The sequence below is a fragment of the Caloenas nicobarica genome, chromosome Z, assembly GCF_036013445.1.
Source record: "Caloenas nicobarica isolate bCalNic1 chromosome Z, bCalNic1.hap1, whole genome shotgun sequence".
NCBI classification, from domain to species: Eukaryota; Metazoa; Chordata; class Aves; order Columbiformes; family Columbidae; genus Caloenas; species Caloenas nicobarica.
In genome coordinates, this window is record NC_088284.1 from 3,717,176 (window position 1) to 3,734,957 (window position 17,782).

General features: G+C 41.5%; 1 protein-coding gene across 1 annotated transcript in view; it reads left to right on the forward strand.

Moving 5' to 3' along the window:
* Positions 1-17,782, forward strand: part of LOXHD1 (lipoxygenase homology PLAT domains 1) — a 135,469-nt gene that overhangs the window by 65,353 nt on the left and 52,334 nt on the right. Inside the window, exons 25-30 of the mRNA XM_065655714.1 lie at positions 147-311; positions 4,201-4,382; positions 7,250-7,366; positions 12,584-12,746; positions 15,277-15,431; positions 16,249-16,458. Of these exons, the coding sequence (XP_065511786.1) occupies positions 147-311; positions 4,201-4,382; positions 7,250-7,366; positions 12,584-12,746; positions 15,277-15,431; positions 16,249-16,458 (992 nt within the window). The remainder of the gene's footprint in view (positions 1-146; positions 312-4,200; positions 4,383-7,249; positions 7,367-12,583; positions 12,747-15,276; positions 15,432-16,248; positions 16,459-17,782) is intronic.

A 17,782-nucleotide genomic window follows, 5' to 3' on the forward strand; every position in this document is an offset into this window, starting at 1 on the left:
TTTCGATGATCTTTGTAATTTTTATTCTATTTTCCCATTGGCAAAAGAGAGGAAAATTTGTTTCTCAGGGGTATGGAATGCAATGATTCATTTGCTGTTGTCTGCGGAGGCTTTGTGGGTTATTCACTGTATCTCTCCGACCACAGGTAATTCAACAGGCTGGTTTCTGGAATGGGTGGAGATTGATGCCCCATCACTGGGACGGTGCCTCAAATTCCCTTGTGGCCGTTGGCTGGATAAATCAGAGGATGATGGAGCCATTGAGAGAATTATCTTCCCTGCAGAACTACAGACAACAGAATATATCCCATGTGAGCAGAATGCTGTTTCCCCAGGACACAGTCATCATTAGAGAAGATAAGATCTCACTAGCTCATGCAGTTTTATAGGCTTGGCCTCTCCTTTGAATTGGCTTTGAAAAATTTATAAATACATCACATGTCAACTATTCCAATTACTACAAAGTATTTCCTCTGGGTGTTCTAGACTAATATTTCCTGCATTTGTCAAGTCAGAAAGTCGTTAGAAGCCATGTGGCTGTGTATGATTGTCTTCTTGCTCCCTCTTGCCCTTTCATCTCCAAGTACTCGGCCCATTCCAAGCTCTCTTCCTTGTCTCCAGTTTCTCTTTGATCTTGTTCCACTCTAGCATTCCTGTTTCTGTTGTCAAGGCAGACACTTTGGTCTTGCTTCCAAGCCTTGGTTCCCCCAGTGCCTTTTGCATTGCACACCCCCATCTTGCTGAAAGACCCTCTTCCCATGTTTATTCACTGTGGTGCTTTTCTGATAGTGTTGTGCCATTCTGCCTCTTCTAGTGTTCTCCATTTTGTCCTTACTCTTCACTCTCCTCTAAATTAAAGTTTAGAGTAAACCCAGAGCCTTTTAGAAGCTCCTTCTGAGAGCTTAGCTGATAATTTTCCAGTCTGCTATGGTACCTTAAAGACTTTCATTGAGGCAAATTCCTCTCCTGTCTCCAGAACATCTAGAATCAGATAGCACATCTTTCTTGAAATAAAGTACTAGGAACATATTTTGCTTATTCTGTAGCCCCTTTTTTCCCCTTTTTCTCATGTGCATCCTTGACTGTGTGTAGGGAACTCACAGCTCTGGAACTGTGTTTGACTTGTCCCTCACTGATCTGCCTCATGTACAGGTTGTTGACAAATATTTCCTGTTCCACTTTCAGGGGACTATCAAAACTGCTTTTTCCCTTCGTTAGGTTGGATGTCACAATGGTGAGATACCAGGCCTGGGATGTGAGCTTTGATTTCCACCCCGTTCCCTGCCAGGCTCTTCCTGTATCACTCTGGACAAGTGATAAGTTTTTCACACCAAAGCTGTCTCCCATCTCACTGCATCCTGCCATCGTATGCCTTGACGGTATCAAAAGCCCTGCTTCCTGCAGTTCCTTATTTAGACATCAAAAGTTAGAGCTGACCAATCTCTTTTATTCTGCCTCAGTTTCCTTTTTTGTAATTGGTTGTGAGGACAACCACACAGAAGACTATCGGCTGCTTTGGCTCCTTTTTTACTGTCAACACTGTGATTCATGTTGAAAGTCTCCTTCACACTGTCTGGCTGACCCTCCAACATCCAGATCCTCATGTCCTGCAGTCTGTAAGCTAAACTCAGCTTCCTTTTCTGAGGATCTACCAACCCCATGCTTCGACCCAACAATATTTTATCTCTTATGTCTTACTTTCTCTACCTAAACTGTCTGGAGCCAAAGAATGGATACTCCTTTCTCCCTCACTTTTGTCAGCCAACTGGAAGACATAATAGTCTTTGTGTCTGAAAAAATAAATCGGCAGATGGATGTAGGGAATATGTTCATAGGAGTGAATATAACCCAAAGACTTTGTATGTGCTTCTCATCAGGTTTTTCCATGTTATCCCAATCGTTATGCATTTTGATGCAGATGTTGACCATACAATTTATTAATATCCCAGTATATTACAATGATGTAAGATTTTCTGGCATACCATGCATTCGTCAGCAGTTCATGTGCAGCCTTTGAAAACCGCCGGGCCCCTCTGGTAAAAGGCTGCACCAGGCTCAGTGTCAGCTTGGGCTTTTTCACCATTTAAACCATTCCCACTGTGCTATTTACTTGCATTCTGGGTTCTGAACTATTAACCTGGGGGTTTCAGCTTGCCAGAGGTAACTAAAACGGTTTGACTTGTTTTATGATGACTTGTGCCAGAATTGTTTCATGCAGAACAAGCGATGAAAACATGTCATCGGCAGTCCAATTAAAATCATGCCTGTGGGGATACAACTTTAGAAGTGCCATGTAAATGAAATGGGAGGCTGACAGCTGAAAGTTGTGCTGCTAGTGACCTTGTTACGCTGCTGCTTTGCCGATTCAGTTCTCAGCTAACGTTAATATTTCAAGCAACAAGAGCAAGCGCAACAGACTTCAGCAGAGAAGATCATTTTTAATTCATAATGCATAGCCTGTGATTTTTGGTCTCTGGGATTCTTTCTCCTCCCCACTAACATACTGGAGAAAATATTCCAGTTTACCTGCGGCACAGCAGTGCAGACTTCACTAGAGTTGAGCAGAAAGAATATTAAGTACTTCCAGGCTGACTCTCTGTAGAAGAAAACTTTTCATCTCTGTTCTCCTGAGAGACATATTTAGAGAGCCTGGGTTTTTAATGAATGATTAGTCTCTGATATGCATAATCAGAGTTACTCCAGCAGTAACAGATATAGTGCCAGAAACCTTCTCTCCATCCTAACAGAGATGCTGAGTCTGGAATATAGCACAAAGTGCTGTAGTGCAATTAGCAAAGATGACTGGATTCAGTGCGGTGTAGGAGGATGCAGATGACAAGCAGCTGAGAAGATTGTAGAGAGTGATGGAGAACGGTGGTATATGGGAGAGGGATGGCCAGGAGCAGACCCTGGTGATGGCGCTGGGTGTCAAAATCTATGCTTACGGGTAACGATGTGGACTACAAGAATTGTGTCTGCTTGTGGCAGGAGAAGTCCCTGCAGATAATCGGTTGTGCCCAAGCCTTACCTGGCATTTTTCATCCATATCAGGAAGGATTTAAAAGAGATAGGGATGGGATTCAGTTTGCCAGATGGCACACCTGAATTTACATGTCCTCATGACAGTGGAGTGTCTGATTTACCATTAGTATCCATAGATGTGTGGTTATTCACAGCCGGTGGGTTTGGAGAATGATTCACTGACCCTGAGGAAGACGTTTGCATTTGCTTGTCTGGCTTTTTCTCCAAACTCCACTGACTTCAGTGACTACATCTGGAGATGTACGCACCTATTTGACATGCGGGCATCTGGACACCATCTCAACTTGAAAACTGAGGTAGAAAGTGACTCGACTAAGGATATTCAGCAAAATCACAGCAGAACCAGGAACAGAGCCCCAGTCTTATTCCTGAGTCAGTCTTGTTCCTGACCAAGTCTGAGCCATAGTCCAGCAGGACTCAGAACTAAGAAGCTGTGAAGACAGAAGAGGACGAAAGGACGTATCAGATTTGGGGATCGTGGGGCATTGTGGAGAAACCCAGGGAAGAGAATAAGGAAGTGTTTAGGGGACTGATCCTTACTGCTCTGTGTACACCATTGATCTGGTAGTAATTTAACCTGTTTGTCTTGGTGTTAAGGAGAAGGTAGAATTAAGAGAAAACTAGATCACTGTGGTCATCAGAGGGTTTTATTTCTTCTCCTTATGATTGATTTTTTTCGCTTGTTTAGTAACAAAAATAATAGGACAGCTTTTATTAGTAAGAGTATCTTGAATATTTATATACTGCCTCCAGCTGGATTGACATCATCCATCTGCCCTGTTGCTCCAAAATCTGTGAATTCATGTTTTGCTTTGGGACTTGAGCTGTTGAAGTAAATCCTGTTCCAATAACATTAGGTGGCAGGTATAAATATACTGAGTGCTTTCTAATCATGTGATTAACCTCAAAATCTCAGTAAATGAACATGCATAAAGGTCAATTTGCCTTATAGGGTTAAAGGGAATTCTTCTGGATTCTCATAGTACTGACCAGCTTGATAACTAAATGACCACAAGTGTGTGATTCCTACCCTGTCCTCTTTCAATGTCGAGTTTTCTAATCCACATTTTATTTAATTAAAATGTTATTGGGAACATCGATATACTGCTTACTAACTTTTGTTGGTTCGTTTAAATTTTCTGCCATTTCCTAAACCAGTTGTTCCTTATGAGATCACGGTCTACACCAGTGACATCTTTGGAGCTGGCACAGATGCAGATGTCTTCATTGTTCTCTATGGAAGTGATGGGATCTGCACTCAGCAGAAATCCCTGTGCCTCAACAAGAGAGAGCAAAGGATGTATTTTGAAAGGAACTCGGTGAACCAGTTCATTGTGGAGGTAAGATCAAAGATGCTCATTCCCATTTTAGGTTGCCCTAAGGGGATTAAGAAGAGAAAATGGAGTGAAGCAGGAACTTTTCCTCTTTTAGGAAAAGCTATTCAGCTCTTCTATTTGAAGAATATGGGTTCAAAATTCTGTTCTGCAACAAACTGGATCAAATATTTTCTCACTAACTTTGAGTTAGTAGCAACTCAAAGATATCAAGATGCAGTGTCCCTGTGGCCTAATCCCGTGTTAAGCCTTGTAAAGGTTGGTTCAATTTTATCATGGAGCTGAGATGTACCAATACAGGGGTATGGAAGGAGGTTTGCCCTTCCAAATGAAGTGGAGAGACACTTTTGAAGGTTCTTACATCTTCAATTTCCTAGACCATACTTGGTAAAGAGAGGGTATCAGTCTCCACACATGCCAGATCTAATATGTGTACCTCTCCTTATCACTCTTACTTGTTTTCTCTTGCAGTTTGCAATACTTTGAAAGATAACAGGAATCAAATGCTTGCAGTATTACTGAAACTACCTGCCTTGTGTTTAAGGTCCCTATGCATCATGTAACGTTCCTGTTTCAGCAGCTTCTGTTGAAGAATCTGGTCCTTGGTCCTGACTTCATTTGGGGTGGATGTTCCATTCATTTTTTTCGAACTTTATGGCAACCTAAGTATTATGCTCTGTTTTTCTGTAGCCTCAGACAGAGAGATTGTTACTTTGCTGTAGACACTGTGATTTTTGAATATCTGAGGCTAACTTTTGAAAAGATCTTATCAAATATTTCCTGAAGGGCTTGCACAACTGTATGCACATACTAAACCAGTGAACACAAATGAGTGAGCTCATTTACATCTGCAGTATTCAGCAATTCCTATTCATAATATATTGTTATTGCTGAGAATTTGTGAGAGGAAAAACTACTGGCAGTCCTAATCTTGCCTGTCCTTGTGGTAGTCTGTCATGTCCTCACCTTCCCTCCCTGGATGCAACACGAACACTGGAAGACCACACAAGCTCTCTGTGTTTTGAATGTGGTTTGTTTTTGTAAAATGATTGAAGGCAAATCTTAAACCAAACTTCTAAAGAAGTTAAAATGCTTCCAGCCCACATTGTTGTTATATGGCACGAATCATAAAATAAATCCCGTGTGATTCCTTAAAAACAAAGAATAAGACTTATTTTGGTGGAGTTTCCACACAGTTTTTCATAATAGGTGTTGCATTAATCTGTAGGTATAAATTTTAAACTGAGTGTTATTTCTTTTTTTTCCATAAGACTTATTTTAGGTTTGGTAGAACGTGAAACATCAGTACTTTTCTTAGATGAAGTGAGTGAAAATACAGTTTGTGCTCCAGATTTATAACATCATATTAAGCTGTCTCCAAACTTCATTCTCTCTTCACCAGTTCTTCTTGCTGCAGGAGACGGGGATGAAGCAAAATATATCATTTTTTCATCTGCTTGCGTAGAGCCGTAATTGGAGTTCAACAGACCTTAAAAATGTTTTGGACATCTCAGGAAAAACAAACTGAGAGTATCCCATTTTGGTTTAGGTTTTTTTAACCACCTCTACTATTTTGTATCTTGCAAAAGAGGGAAAAAATATCAGAGACTGGCCTCAGCTCTGCTCCTAAGTGACAATTTGCAGGAAAGACTTTTTGCAGCAAAGACTACTTCTTCTTTAACATGAATCTTTACCACGCAAGACTCAACTCATTGCTGTGTATTGATTGTAGCCTCATCAAAAGATGAGTATTTGGACAGGACAAAGGAGAAAGAAATACTTTTCCTCTAGTATATACTTGTGTGCTTGCATGACTTTGGATCATTTAATTATCTTGCAATTGAGGCTAATGCTGTCTAAAGTCACAGCAGGTCTGGTGTGGTCAAACAGAGTTTGTTTGGAGTGTGAACTCCCTGAGTAGTGTAGTCGGTCTTACTGAGTGGAGGAATCTCCTAAAATTACTGATGTATTTCCTTCAGTATTGTGCAATTCTGCCAGTTTTTGAGGAGAAGTGAGTAGTCTCCAGTGGTGTAAATTAGCATGTGCAGTTTTCTCATGTTTCCAAGAAAAAAAGCTCCAAGTCACTACGGACGGAAGGACAGCTCAGTGTACTTCTCCTATGTGCAGAGGATTTTTGCAGCCAGCCTTGGCCATTTTTAAAGGCCAACTATACAAGAGTTTTCAGTGAAATAACAAAGAGCTATTGCTTAGAAGTGATTATAATTTTTCCTGTTCAAGCCTTTGGAAACGAGGTAGCTTAAAAGTAATTAACTAGTACCGATGTACGCAAGTAATTTGTGAGACATGAAAAACCAGCAGTCGTTTTATTAGATAGTGACCCTGTTGAATTGCTCAGAGTGGCATAGGGATTCTCTGGCAGAACCGGAGAGAGATAATATAAAATGACAGGCTGTTAATATCCTACTTTAACCTCAAAGCTATCCTTCCAGTGTTATAAGAGTGCACATAAGTGTTTAAAAAGGAAAAGGATAGAAAAAGAACAATTTAAGATGCAGCAGCAGTGCAATTTCTAAATAAATACCTTCATTCCCACTCGTACAGAGGAGCCTCAGATGCAAAACTGCTGCTGTGCAACCAAACCTACTTCATATGGTAGGTAAGTTGTGTAAAGCAAGATTATCTCCATTTTTGGAACAGAATTTCACGGAAACCCTTCAGCTAAAATGCAAGTTAGAGCCTAATTCATGTCAATGTTAATATTTGCTCACCTGGGTTTTCACATAGACTGGAAAAATTGGAAATAAGCTGAAGAAGTCATGTCTCAAAAGTCACCTGTTCTCCATGCCATGCCATAATATTTTTTTTCTTTTCCTTTTTTTGTTTTTCTTTTTTTTCCTTTTTTTTTTCTGTAGCTGGAGGATGTTGGTGACATAATTGAAAAGATTCGCATAGGACATACGGGTGGAGGACTGAACTCCGGATGGCATTTGGACCGTGTGGCAATTCGGAGACTGTTGCCAAATGGAAAGGTAGGCTGCAAATCCCAGCACTCTGGAATATGTTTCCATTAGCAGCCGCTTCCATTTCCCAAAGCGCGTCTTCTGTATACGAAGCGTGATTAACAGTGAAAAATGACTCCCTAAAGAACAATGCATGCTAATCAACTTGCTAGAGCTTGGGGATCTGGGGACAACGAACATGTATTACCGTGTTTTATTCTTCAAATGTTGATTATAAGACTCTGCAATCATTGATTCTTAAAAAATGTTGTTCTTATTGTACCTTTTGACTCGAATAGAGTCATTTCCTCCTGGCAGTGGATGGGAGCAAACCAGAGATGTTGCTCCTTCAGATCCTTTTGGAGGTCATCACTGCTCTTTATCTGTTGTGTGAAGGAGCAATCTGCTTGGTGAGTTTGGAAGCAACATTATCATGACTTGCTTGCTGGACTGAGAGGGGAGATTCCTGAGTTTGTCCCCATTGCTGTGCAAATGCAGCTAAAGAATTACGCAGCTGAGCAGATGTCCCTGTGCTGTGCTGCATCACTGTCACTGGACATCCCAGAGTGCCCAAGACTAACTTAGATAATGATGGGTTTGGGTAACAGGAGAGGCCAGAGCTTCGTATTTTTATGAGTACTTTTGTTTCAAGCAGTCGCAGAGAAGGAAGTGGGAAGTGGGTGTACCACTTTAAAATAAAAAAATACTGTTCTTAAACATGGACAAGAAATAATTTAATCAGTCCCTTAATTCTGAAAGAATAAATGCAGAGAGTCAGTACAATTAAGACAAGTAAAATGCCCATCAGTGCAAGTCCCTGAATCACTCCTATAAAAATCATCAAGTTAAGTCCTAGGACTTTTAGTTGCTCATGTCAACAGGATCATGGCAGTGCAGCCAGGCGGGTCAATTTGATCTTGTCCACATAAGAAACTATTTCTTGGCCCTGCTTTCAAATGTGGGCTGTGGGAACAGGAATGAGTCTGGTTGCAGGGAAGTTCAGAAGAAAATCACCTCTTCTTAAGATCTTCTTAAGAATTGGAGCAGTAGCTGTGTTTGGGAACACACGGGCTCTCTTCTCTGTCTTGTCCTTTCTTCTCTTATTCCAAAGAGATATCAGCTTTCATCTCCACCTCCTTGCTCAGGTCTGCCCCCTCCTGAGGTGTCTTCTATCAAGTATTGGTGTAAACATAGTTTGGTCCATCATGGTGAACCTACTTTTCATCTTGCTTCATCCTTCAAAATGTCTCTTTGCCTCATGATTAACTCAAAGTTCTACTTTGAACCCTTCTCATCATGCCCAAGCCTTTATCCTCCTCTATAAGCTGTGTATTGACAAACCATTCCCTTGTACAACTTTGTTAGGTCAACAAACAGGATAACATTGTTTTTGGAGTTATTGTTCCTGGTCATAGGCTGGGGAAGTACAAAGGTATGGAATCCAGGAGAAAAGAGATTTCTGGGCTGCCTTTTTGTACACCTACAGGTGACTGAGTGCTTTGGGAAGCTCCCAAGACCTCACTGAAGCAAGTTGAGAGAAGGGAACGGAGCTGGGGAAGGGGCTGGAGCACAAGTGTGATGGGAGCGGCTGAGGGAGCTGGGGGTTCAGCTGGAGAACAGGAGCTGAGGGGAGACAGGGACACAAAGAAATGGCCTCAAGTTGCGCCAGGGGAGGTTGAGGTTGGATCTGGGGAACAATTTCTTCCCAGAAAGGGCTGTCGGGCATTGGAACAGGCTGCCCAGGGCAGTGGTGGAGTCACCACGACTGGAGGGGTTGGACAGACGGAGACGAGGTTCTCAGGGACGTGGTTTAGAGGTTGGATCTTGGTACTTTTAGGTTAACAGTTGGACTCGATGATCTTAAAGGTCTTCTCCAATCAAAATGACACTATGATTCTATGTTTGGTGATTTTCCACTAGCCCAGAAAGGGGCTTGGGGCTGTGCGGCTCTGCATCTTTGAAGGACAGACGGTGAGAAACCTGGGAAGGTGGAGGAAGGGAGGATAACCATGAACAACTTAAAACCAGAGAGATTTACAATTCTGCTGATCTTTTGATTATGGCATGAGAAAAAAAAAAAAAAAAATGAAGAAAGCAGAGCACTGCGTGATGCCGCTGATCAGCCGCAGGATATTATGACATGCCACAGGATAGCAATATGCTGCCAGCGCTTCTAAAAGCTGTGCTACCTGATTAGACTGCTAAGATGTGCCTAGATGTATCTGTAATGCTGCAAAAGAGAAATGGGGTCAGTAACTTTTCAGACCAAATTGGAAGCACTTAGGTAGGAAACTAGTATTGTTGCATGCCAATAATGCTCTGTCTTGGCATGCCAGTTATATCTGATAATTATATTTCATTTGTTACAGCTTGGAGAAAGGCAAGGCACTGACTTTTAGCACACTATCATACCCTGCCTCTAGCTCAGGGCCAGACTCAGGCTCTGGTGAAATAAATTCTGTTCAGAGCTGCAAGAGGTTTTTACCCTGGGTGACATGAAACATTGCACTTTACGTCACTTAAATATTAATGCAATCACTAACAAGGAAACTCCAATAAAAACTGTGGCAGTGACATGTTGATTAACAATAATGATACAATTAACTCTTGCAGTAGCTGCACATTATGCCCCACTGTGCAGGCACTCAAGTCCCTAGATATCCTATCACCAAATAAACTGTGTTCATATCAATGACACACAGAGCCAACATTATGAATGTTTAGGAGCAATTAAAAGCTTCCACAGGAGACATAACTGAAGTGGGATCTCTCTGAAAAGGAGAGTTTTGGCACCAGAGCATTGTTCTGGAAAGCCCTTTCTTCCCAGGCTGCAGGTGGGGAGATACGTGCTGTTCATCGGCTCAGCATACAGTGAAATAATACAGGTTGTGTGGTCAGACAGCCAGTGCAGAAATGAAGAGGTAGTGGTGTGGGGAGTCATTAGGTGCTGTGTTTTTCTTGCACAGCAAAAATAATTCTTGAAAGTAAAATATTTGAAATCATCCAAAAGTGCTGCCTGTTTTGTTTGACGCCATTTGGTACATGTCCTGCTGCAAACTTCCTTATGGAGTTAAATGTTGCAAGCCTGGGCTTAAGCAGCAGCACACCAGGGAGCAGACGAGAGGAAGGAGAAATGGTGTTTTATTGAGGTTTGGGCTGCGTGGGTTCAAAGGATGGTTCTGCTGCAGACTCAAATGCCTTGGAGGGGTCCATCCCCTGCAGATCAGCATGTCTGGGATCTGTGCACAGGGACAAGGTGACCTGTTCGTACCAGGTAGCAGTGACTAGAGTGTGCCTGTGATCTCAAGCACACGACCTTCTCCTCCCTGGTGACCGTGCCCAGCAGGGCAGGATCCAGCAGCTCGAAGCAGTGCAGTAGTACACAGCCATAACCATAATCAATATTACTACAGTGAGAGCTATTCCTTTATTTTACGATGTATTGATTATTTTTGTGTTTATATAGTAAAAAGAGTGAAGGAAGAATGCTGTATTGGCTTGATAAATAATTATATGAGAGTAGTTAAGGTGGACAATATTCACATGTATGCTGTACATGAAACTGATGACACACAGAGTACTGCAAAAAGCAGAAATCCCTTCTGCTACTCAGAAGAGAAATGCTGAAGGTGTCATTAAGGAAGGGTCATATTTTTCTTCCCCGTACAGGCCACCAATTAGTCTGTCAAGGTTTAATTTCAAGGTGACAAACTGTGGCAGATGCTCTCTGTTACCCCCTCACCCTCCTCCCACCCACTCCTTAGACAGGAAGAAGTAATAAGAAGGATAAGGAGGAAGGAAGAGATTCTTAGACTTGCAGGGTTGGACAAAAGTTTTAAAGGCTTTACTAATGCTACTAATAAATAGAGAAAACATACAAAATATACAAAACCAGTCTTGAATGTCCCGGGGTAGAGCAGCTTTTAACCCCTCCCATGCTGAGCTGGCTGGCTCCAGCAGCTGCAGGGCAGGCACCTGCAAGTCCTGGGCAGGACTTCACAGCAAACCAGAACTGGATTCAGGGATGCAGGGTCTCAGGCCTTGGACCACAGGCACGGGTGGCAGGGTCCTCTTTAGATGCCGGCCATGGTTGAAAAAAGCGAGACTTTCGCGATCTCCCTCCTCTATAGGGTGTATGACGCGTATGGGATGGAGTACTCAGTTGGTCAGTTTTAGTCACCTGTTCTGTCTGCCCCTGCTTGAAAACATGCCCCTCTCAATTATGGGATGTGTGGAATTTTATCAGTCTTCTTGGCTGTCATAGCAATAAATCTAAACATGAGGCATTCCATTGGTCGTGCTTATCTGTTTCAGAGCACAGTGTCTGACAAAAATGTAGCTAAATGCAGAAAAGTGCAGTTACTCAGAAAGTACCTAGAAGAACTTAGCTGAAAGGAAAAATCACTGAAAGAGAACTGGTCTTATTTTTAACAAAACCAGGACATTTAGTTACTGTGAGATTAAAACTACATTTTTCTTTTCCTGTTCAGACTTGTGGGCTCTGCAAGTTACATGATGGCTCATGCCCCTTTTCTTATGGAGACATGGCCTGGGGTGCCCAGCACACAGAAAGCCGCCTGCCTCTTACCATCTTGGAGGCCTTACAGGAGTCTGTTCTTAATGAACAGTCTGGGATTGATTTTGTTTACCAAGTGGAAAACACATGTTCTATTGCCTTTGTTTGTTTGATGATAGAAATCATATTTGTTTCCACCACAGTGAAGTCAAAACAAAAGATCAAAAATTAAATCAGTATTTTTCTCCTTTTAATGCATGTATGGGAATTGCCTGGAAACCGGCTTGAGTCGGAGACTTATGGGGCAAATCTTGAAGATTTGACTCAGAAAAAAGCCCCTTCTGACTTCAAAGGGAATGCTGCCTGAATAATGGTTGAAGAGGGATTGTAGAGTCTCAGTAAAAGATGGCTTCAGTGGGAATGGTGCAGTCCTGATTAAGAATTTACAAGATCAAAAACTGGAAAGGGCAAAGATTTACTGGACTGTACAGCCTGTCTCATACAGCTATTGAGAATACTTGGCTACATGTTCAGTGCTCCTTAGAGTCCTCAGATGTCCTCTTTCTGGAGGACCTATATTTCTTTATAGTATTTTAAGTCTGCATCTGCATGCACATGCATATATACATGAGTGGAAATACCTGCTTGCATGTCAGAGTCTTTTAAAAGCAGAAATGCTAACACATGTTCACTCTGTTTTGAAAAGATTATCTCTGTCATGTGTACTTCAGGGCTCAGAAACTGTCACATTTCCATGTGAAAGATGGCTTGCAAGGTCTGAAGATGATGGCGAGATCATCAGAGAACTGGTACCATCTGATGTTTTTACTGAAAAGCTCATGAAGGATGGGACGCTCAAGCAGATAGAGGAAGAAGTTGAAGACCCATTAGAAGGTAATGTAATCCTAGCAGTGGGTAGGGACCTGTTAATCTGATTTTTTGGAAGAAAACACACATGGATGTGTGGTTCAGGCACATGCAACACTGGTATGACTGTTCACATTTCTTTCCCTTCTTGTTCTCTGGCCTCTCTTATACCTGAAGCACTTCTATTTAATAATTACATTATTTTGCTGTAGGGCATTTATAAACCTGTCACAGATACCCTTTTACACAGGCATAGCTTGCACGTCTCTTCTGATGCCTAACAAATTTCCTCTAACTTGTCATTGTTTTCCAGGCTCTCTAAATATATTTACCGGTTTGCCCATCATCACCTGTCCTGTGCGTTCTGCCCCTTCCACTCCACCAATTTGATTTGTGCTCCTCTTTCCACCCAAAGTTCTTTTTCCTGCTGCTCTTCAGGTACAGATGGACACCCTTTAAAAATTTGGCTCTAGGCAGCCAGCCTCGCCTCACTGAAGCACCTCTGGGGAGTAGAAAAAACTCTTATGCAGTTCTGAACCCATCTGATGAAGTGTTCACATTCAGTAATGGGTTCTCCTGGTAGCTGAAGCAACTCAACAAGAACTGGTTTCATCCTAAACTTGTTTCTTCTCTGTATGCCCAGCTGTTCCTAACTCTTCCCCCTAGGATCTACTTTTCATTCTTGGTTCTTGCATCTGGAAACAAGGTGATTCAGTAGGGAAAATGATTTCTCTTTGTGTTTCATTTCTCTCAGAGTCTGATTTACATTTACGGTGCACCATTGTCAGGGTGGAATTTATATAGATTATAAGGGTTTTCCACTGCCAGGGGAAGAGCTGCCTTGCTGTAAGGAAGGCAGTACCCTCTGCATTGTGTCCTTTGAAGAGGAAGGTGTGCTCTTTCCTCCTGTTGGGAACTACATGATAGCTCATGGGAGATTTTTTTTTTGCCATGGAGGCAGAGACCATTTTAATATCCATTAGTAAGCTGTGTGACTGATAGATGTCTGTGTGACATTTTCTTTAACTTATTAACTTCTGTTGTTTTACCTTACATTATTTGCCATGACTTAACTAACCTGGGTGACTCATTTTTAGCTTCTAAAGGCAAAGTCTTAAAGCACATTTTACATTCTATGGAATGGAGCTTCTGGAAAATTGAAGGTTTCTTTTGGCTGGGAGCTAGGGCTAAGTTTGTGAACTTCTGCTTTAGATATAAAGTATCTGGAACAGGAATTATATCTTCTGCATCTCTGTGAGTCCTCATACATCTTGGGCACTGACGCAGTGTAAATGACAGCAACAGAAAAACAGCTTGTGGTATTCTGAGGATCATCTTTTACGTGGTAGAGTGCATTTCACTCCTGCAGGTCTCTAGAACTGGCAAGCAAAACCCAAAGAAGTTAGCATTGCTAAGTGGCTAATTGCACATCTAATTAAACTGTATGTATTGCTTCCTTCATTACTAATGTAGTAGCTGTCTCTCAGATTCAAAGCTGTAAGTCTGTAGGACACAATGTGAAAAGGCAAACCAAAAAGCCTGGAGTTGCACCTAGCCTGATGAGCAGTCATGATCCACTTCTTACAGAAATTGATGGAAATCTTCCATGGAGTCTGAAGCAGAATAGGCCCTGTTTTACTGGGAAAACTGGGTGCAGAAGAAAAAGACAATATAGATATTTTCTTTTGTGCTGTTAACGTACAAAGAAGAATCCTAGCTAAGACTTTGTGCCTCTTCATCTGTTGTATTGCCCTGGGATTTGCAAGGAGGCATTCTCTAGGGCTCGTATGCCACCAGAGTAATCAGAGACTTGTACAGTTCCTAATCGTTTTCCTGGAGAGGATGCTTTCAGTGACTGTTTGTTTTCCATGTGTAATTGGGAAAAGAGTAGCAAAATAAAAATAGGAGTATTCCACAGGTTTAGTAAAGCACTTTACTGAAGATTTGATGAGGTTTTATTGAATCGTCATTGAGCAAGATAAAGAGGAAGGGTACTTAAAAAAGTATAGTCCCAACACTTGCTTAATTAAATACCATCTCAGCAAAAGGACCCAGAAACCTGTTCTCTCCTTCTGTTTGGGGAATATATAGAGATACAAGCCATTAACTCTGGTAGTAATTGCACATCTGAATCCCGAGAGTTTGTTTATGGAAGGTGGAATATTAAGAATTCACAACAGTGAATCACTTGTTTTCAGATTTATGTCCCTTGAGCCTCAGAATGAAAAGTGCAGAGTTCCCTCACCTCTATCGACATGGCATCCAGTAATACCCATAATGATTCTTTGCATTTTTAGCTGCGCACTGTGTGATTAAAGCATTACACAGGCATTGATTAGATGGAAATAAGGAAAGTCAGCAAATTCCATCCCAGTGATTCCCCAACTTTTGGATCATTACCAGAGCCTGGAAGGAGGAACCGTATGGGATTTTAAACCTCCAAGAAATTAGTGATGAGCAGAAAGTTTGGGGTTCATTTTCTTAGGTAAATTCAGTATCTAAGATGGGTCTTGATAACTCAGCTGTCCAGTAATCACATCTCCATTTCTTTCTGCAGTTCACACATACAAGATAAGTGTGTTCACTGGAGATATCTATGGCGCTGGGACAGATGCTAATGTTTTCCTAAATATCTATGGGGATCTGGGCGACACGGGAGAGAGAAAACTCAGCAAATCTGAAACGAACTTCAACAAGTTTGAAAGAGGACAGGTACAAATGCAATGTGTTAATACCAGTTTTGCAGTCTTTAACCTAACAAGTCTATGACTGTTTTTATAGGCTGAGCTTTCATATGAGGGATGAAGTGATGCTGATTAACTCTTAAAATTCTTTGTATGGATTGTCAGGTGGGTATTATGACTGACTGGCAATGCAGCAAATGGGTAGATGTTTCTGTGAAGTCACTGACAGACAAATTATGAGCTGGGCCCATATAAACTGTCTTGAATTGTTAGCTGCAAATTTGAGAGCACACAAAACCTGAGTTGTCTCATTCCCTTAGCATCTGTGCAACTGATTTGCATGTATTTGGTATAGATTGTAATTCACTGCAGAGGACGGTAAACTGACAGGACCTAAACTGCGTCTGTGTTTCACAAAATAACTCCAAAAGTGGTCAGTCCATGAGTCATATTCACAGCCTCATATGGAGATTCTCAGACATAATAATAGCAAAAGTGATCTTATCTGGATTGTCCATAACAATCTAACTGGATTATAAAGGGAAGTCCTACTTAGACTGAAAAAACAGGATGTAAAATTCCAGGAATTCAATATTGTAATTGGTTGTAAAAGTGACATTTTGTGCAGCTCCCCTGACAGCAGAAGCAAGCTTCAAAACACTTCCCTGCAGAACAGTTTCAGCCTACAGAGATACCTCTATAGACAGCTACAAAGCTTTTAACCAAATACCATGATGTGAGATGGAGTTTAAACACATATTGTGCTCTGTAGTCTCTGCTTTTGTCCGGCAGATGATCTGTTGAGAGCTCGTTAACAGAAGCAGCTGCTATTGAACTCTCTGCAGGAGGACACGTTCACCGTACAGGCTGTGGACCTTGGCATTTTGTACAAGATCAAAATTCGTCACGACAACAGCATGTTCAGCCCTGACTGGTTCCTGGAAAAAGTAGAGATCCTGGATGAGACCACAGAGGAGTCGTTCATTTTCCTGTGTGAGCGCTGGCTCTCCAAAAAGAAAGAGGACAAGAAGACAGAGCGTACGCTTTATGAACAGGTATGGTGACAGCTCAAGGCTGCGATCCCAACCCACTGGTACTAATAAATATAAAATCACTGAATATCTGGCTGAAGCCCAAGCCGGATCCTTAGGGACTTGTGCTTTTTAACTCGTCCAAAATTATTCTGTAATTTTCAGACAAGTGCTGAAAGTATGGCCACTCTCAGCCCAGTATCACCAGCTCTATAATTTGCAGTTTCAACAGGAAAATCTAGGAGTCTAAGCGAGGCTTTTCATCTGAGAGCCAAAGTACTTTGCTGATTCACCACAGAGTGTATTTCCCTGCTGCTGTCCTTGCTGTGCCCACAAAGTAGGTTAGTTATGGGTCACACCATTCAAAGTCCTCATGCCAAAATATTGCGTCCTTTGACTTCATACTCATTGGACTGGACAGGTTTATCTTTTCAGCAGCTTTCCCACCAATGCAAAACAAAAAATCTAGTTTCTCTGCTACCACTCAAAGCATCGAATGATTTTAGTGAAACTCCCTTTCTACTTGCACATTCTCTGTTGCTTTATCTGGCTAATGTAGCTAATTGGAATTCGAGGTACATACACTAATTAAAATTAGAAAACAAGATTAATAGACCTCTGTTGCTACAGTGAGGCTGATTATAAGTCCATTGTATCTAAGGAGTCCGCTTTGCAAAATACACTGACATTTTAATTGACAGTTACCACAAAATTATCATCAATGAAATTGGGCCAGACTCATTTTGAATACAACAGAATAGATGTAAGAAGAGTTGCACCATGTATGAGTATTGCCATATGCTGCCTCATAAAGTTGCGGCAACAATGCTATGAATTTTTGTGGTCACACTTGCCCTGTTGCTCATATTAATTCATAATGAGGAAAAGCTAATTGCCTTTTTTTTTTTTTTTAATTCTGCAGTTGCGTGGTAAGAGCCTCACATTTATTGGATGACACTGAACACATCTACACTAACTTCTCAAATATAATAGATATTTCATACCATTCAGCTTCGCAATACTCTCTGTCTTATGCTCTTTGACCTGTACCAGGTCAATTACTCTGGCACCACAGAGTGTGCCCTGATAAACAAATCTGGCACCATCTCATCCATCTGAATTTTCTGTGGCCATTGCTCACACAGGTAGCAGAGAAAAGTCACAACACACCACTGAAGTCCATTGGGTCCATTATATTTTCTTTTATTATAACACGCACCCAAAATGGCCTGCCAAGTTTTCCAATGAAGTAAATTAATGACTTGCAGTAAATTACAAATCATGATTATGTGAGCTATACTGAACAAAGAGCTACCCGGGGAACTACAGGAATTTCTTCTCATGTTAT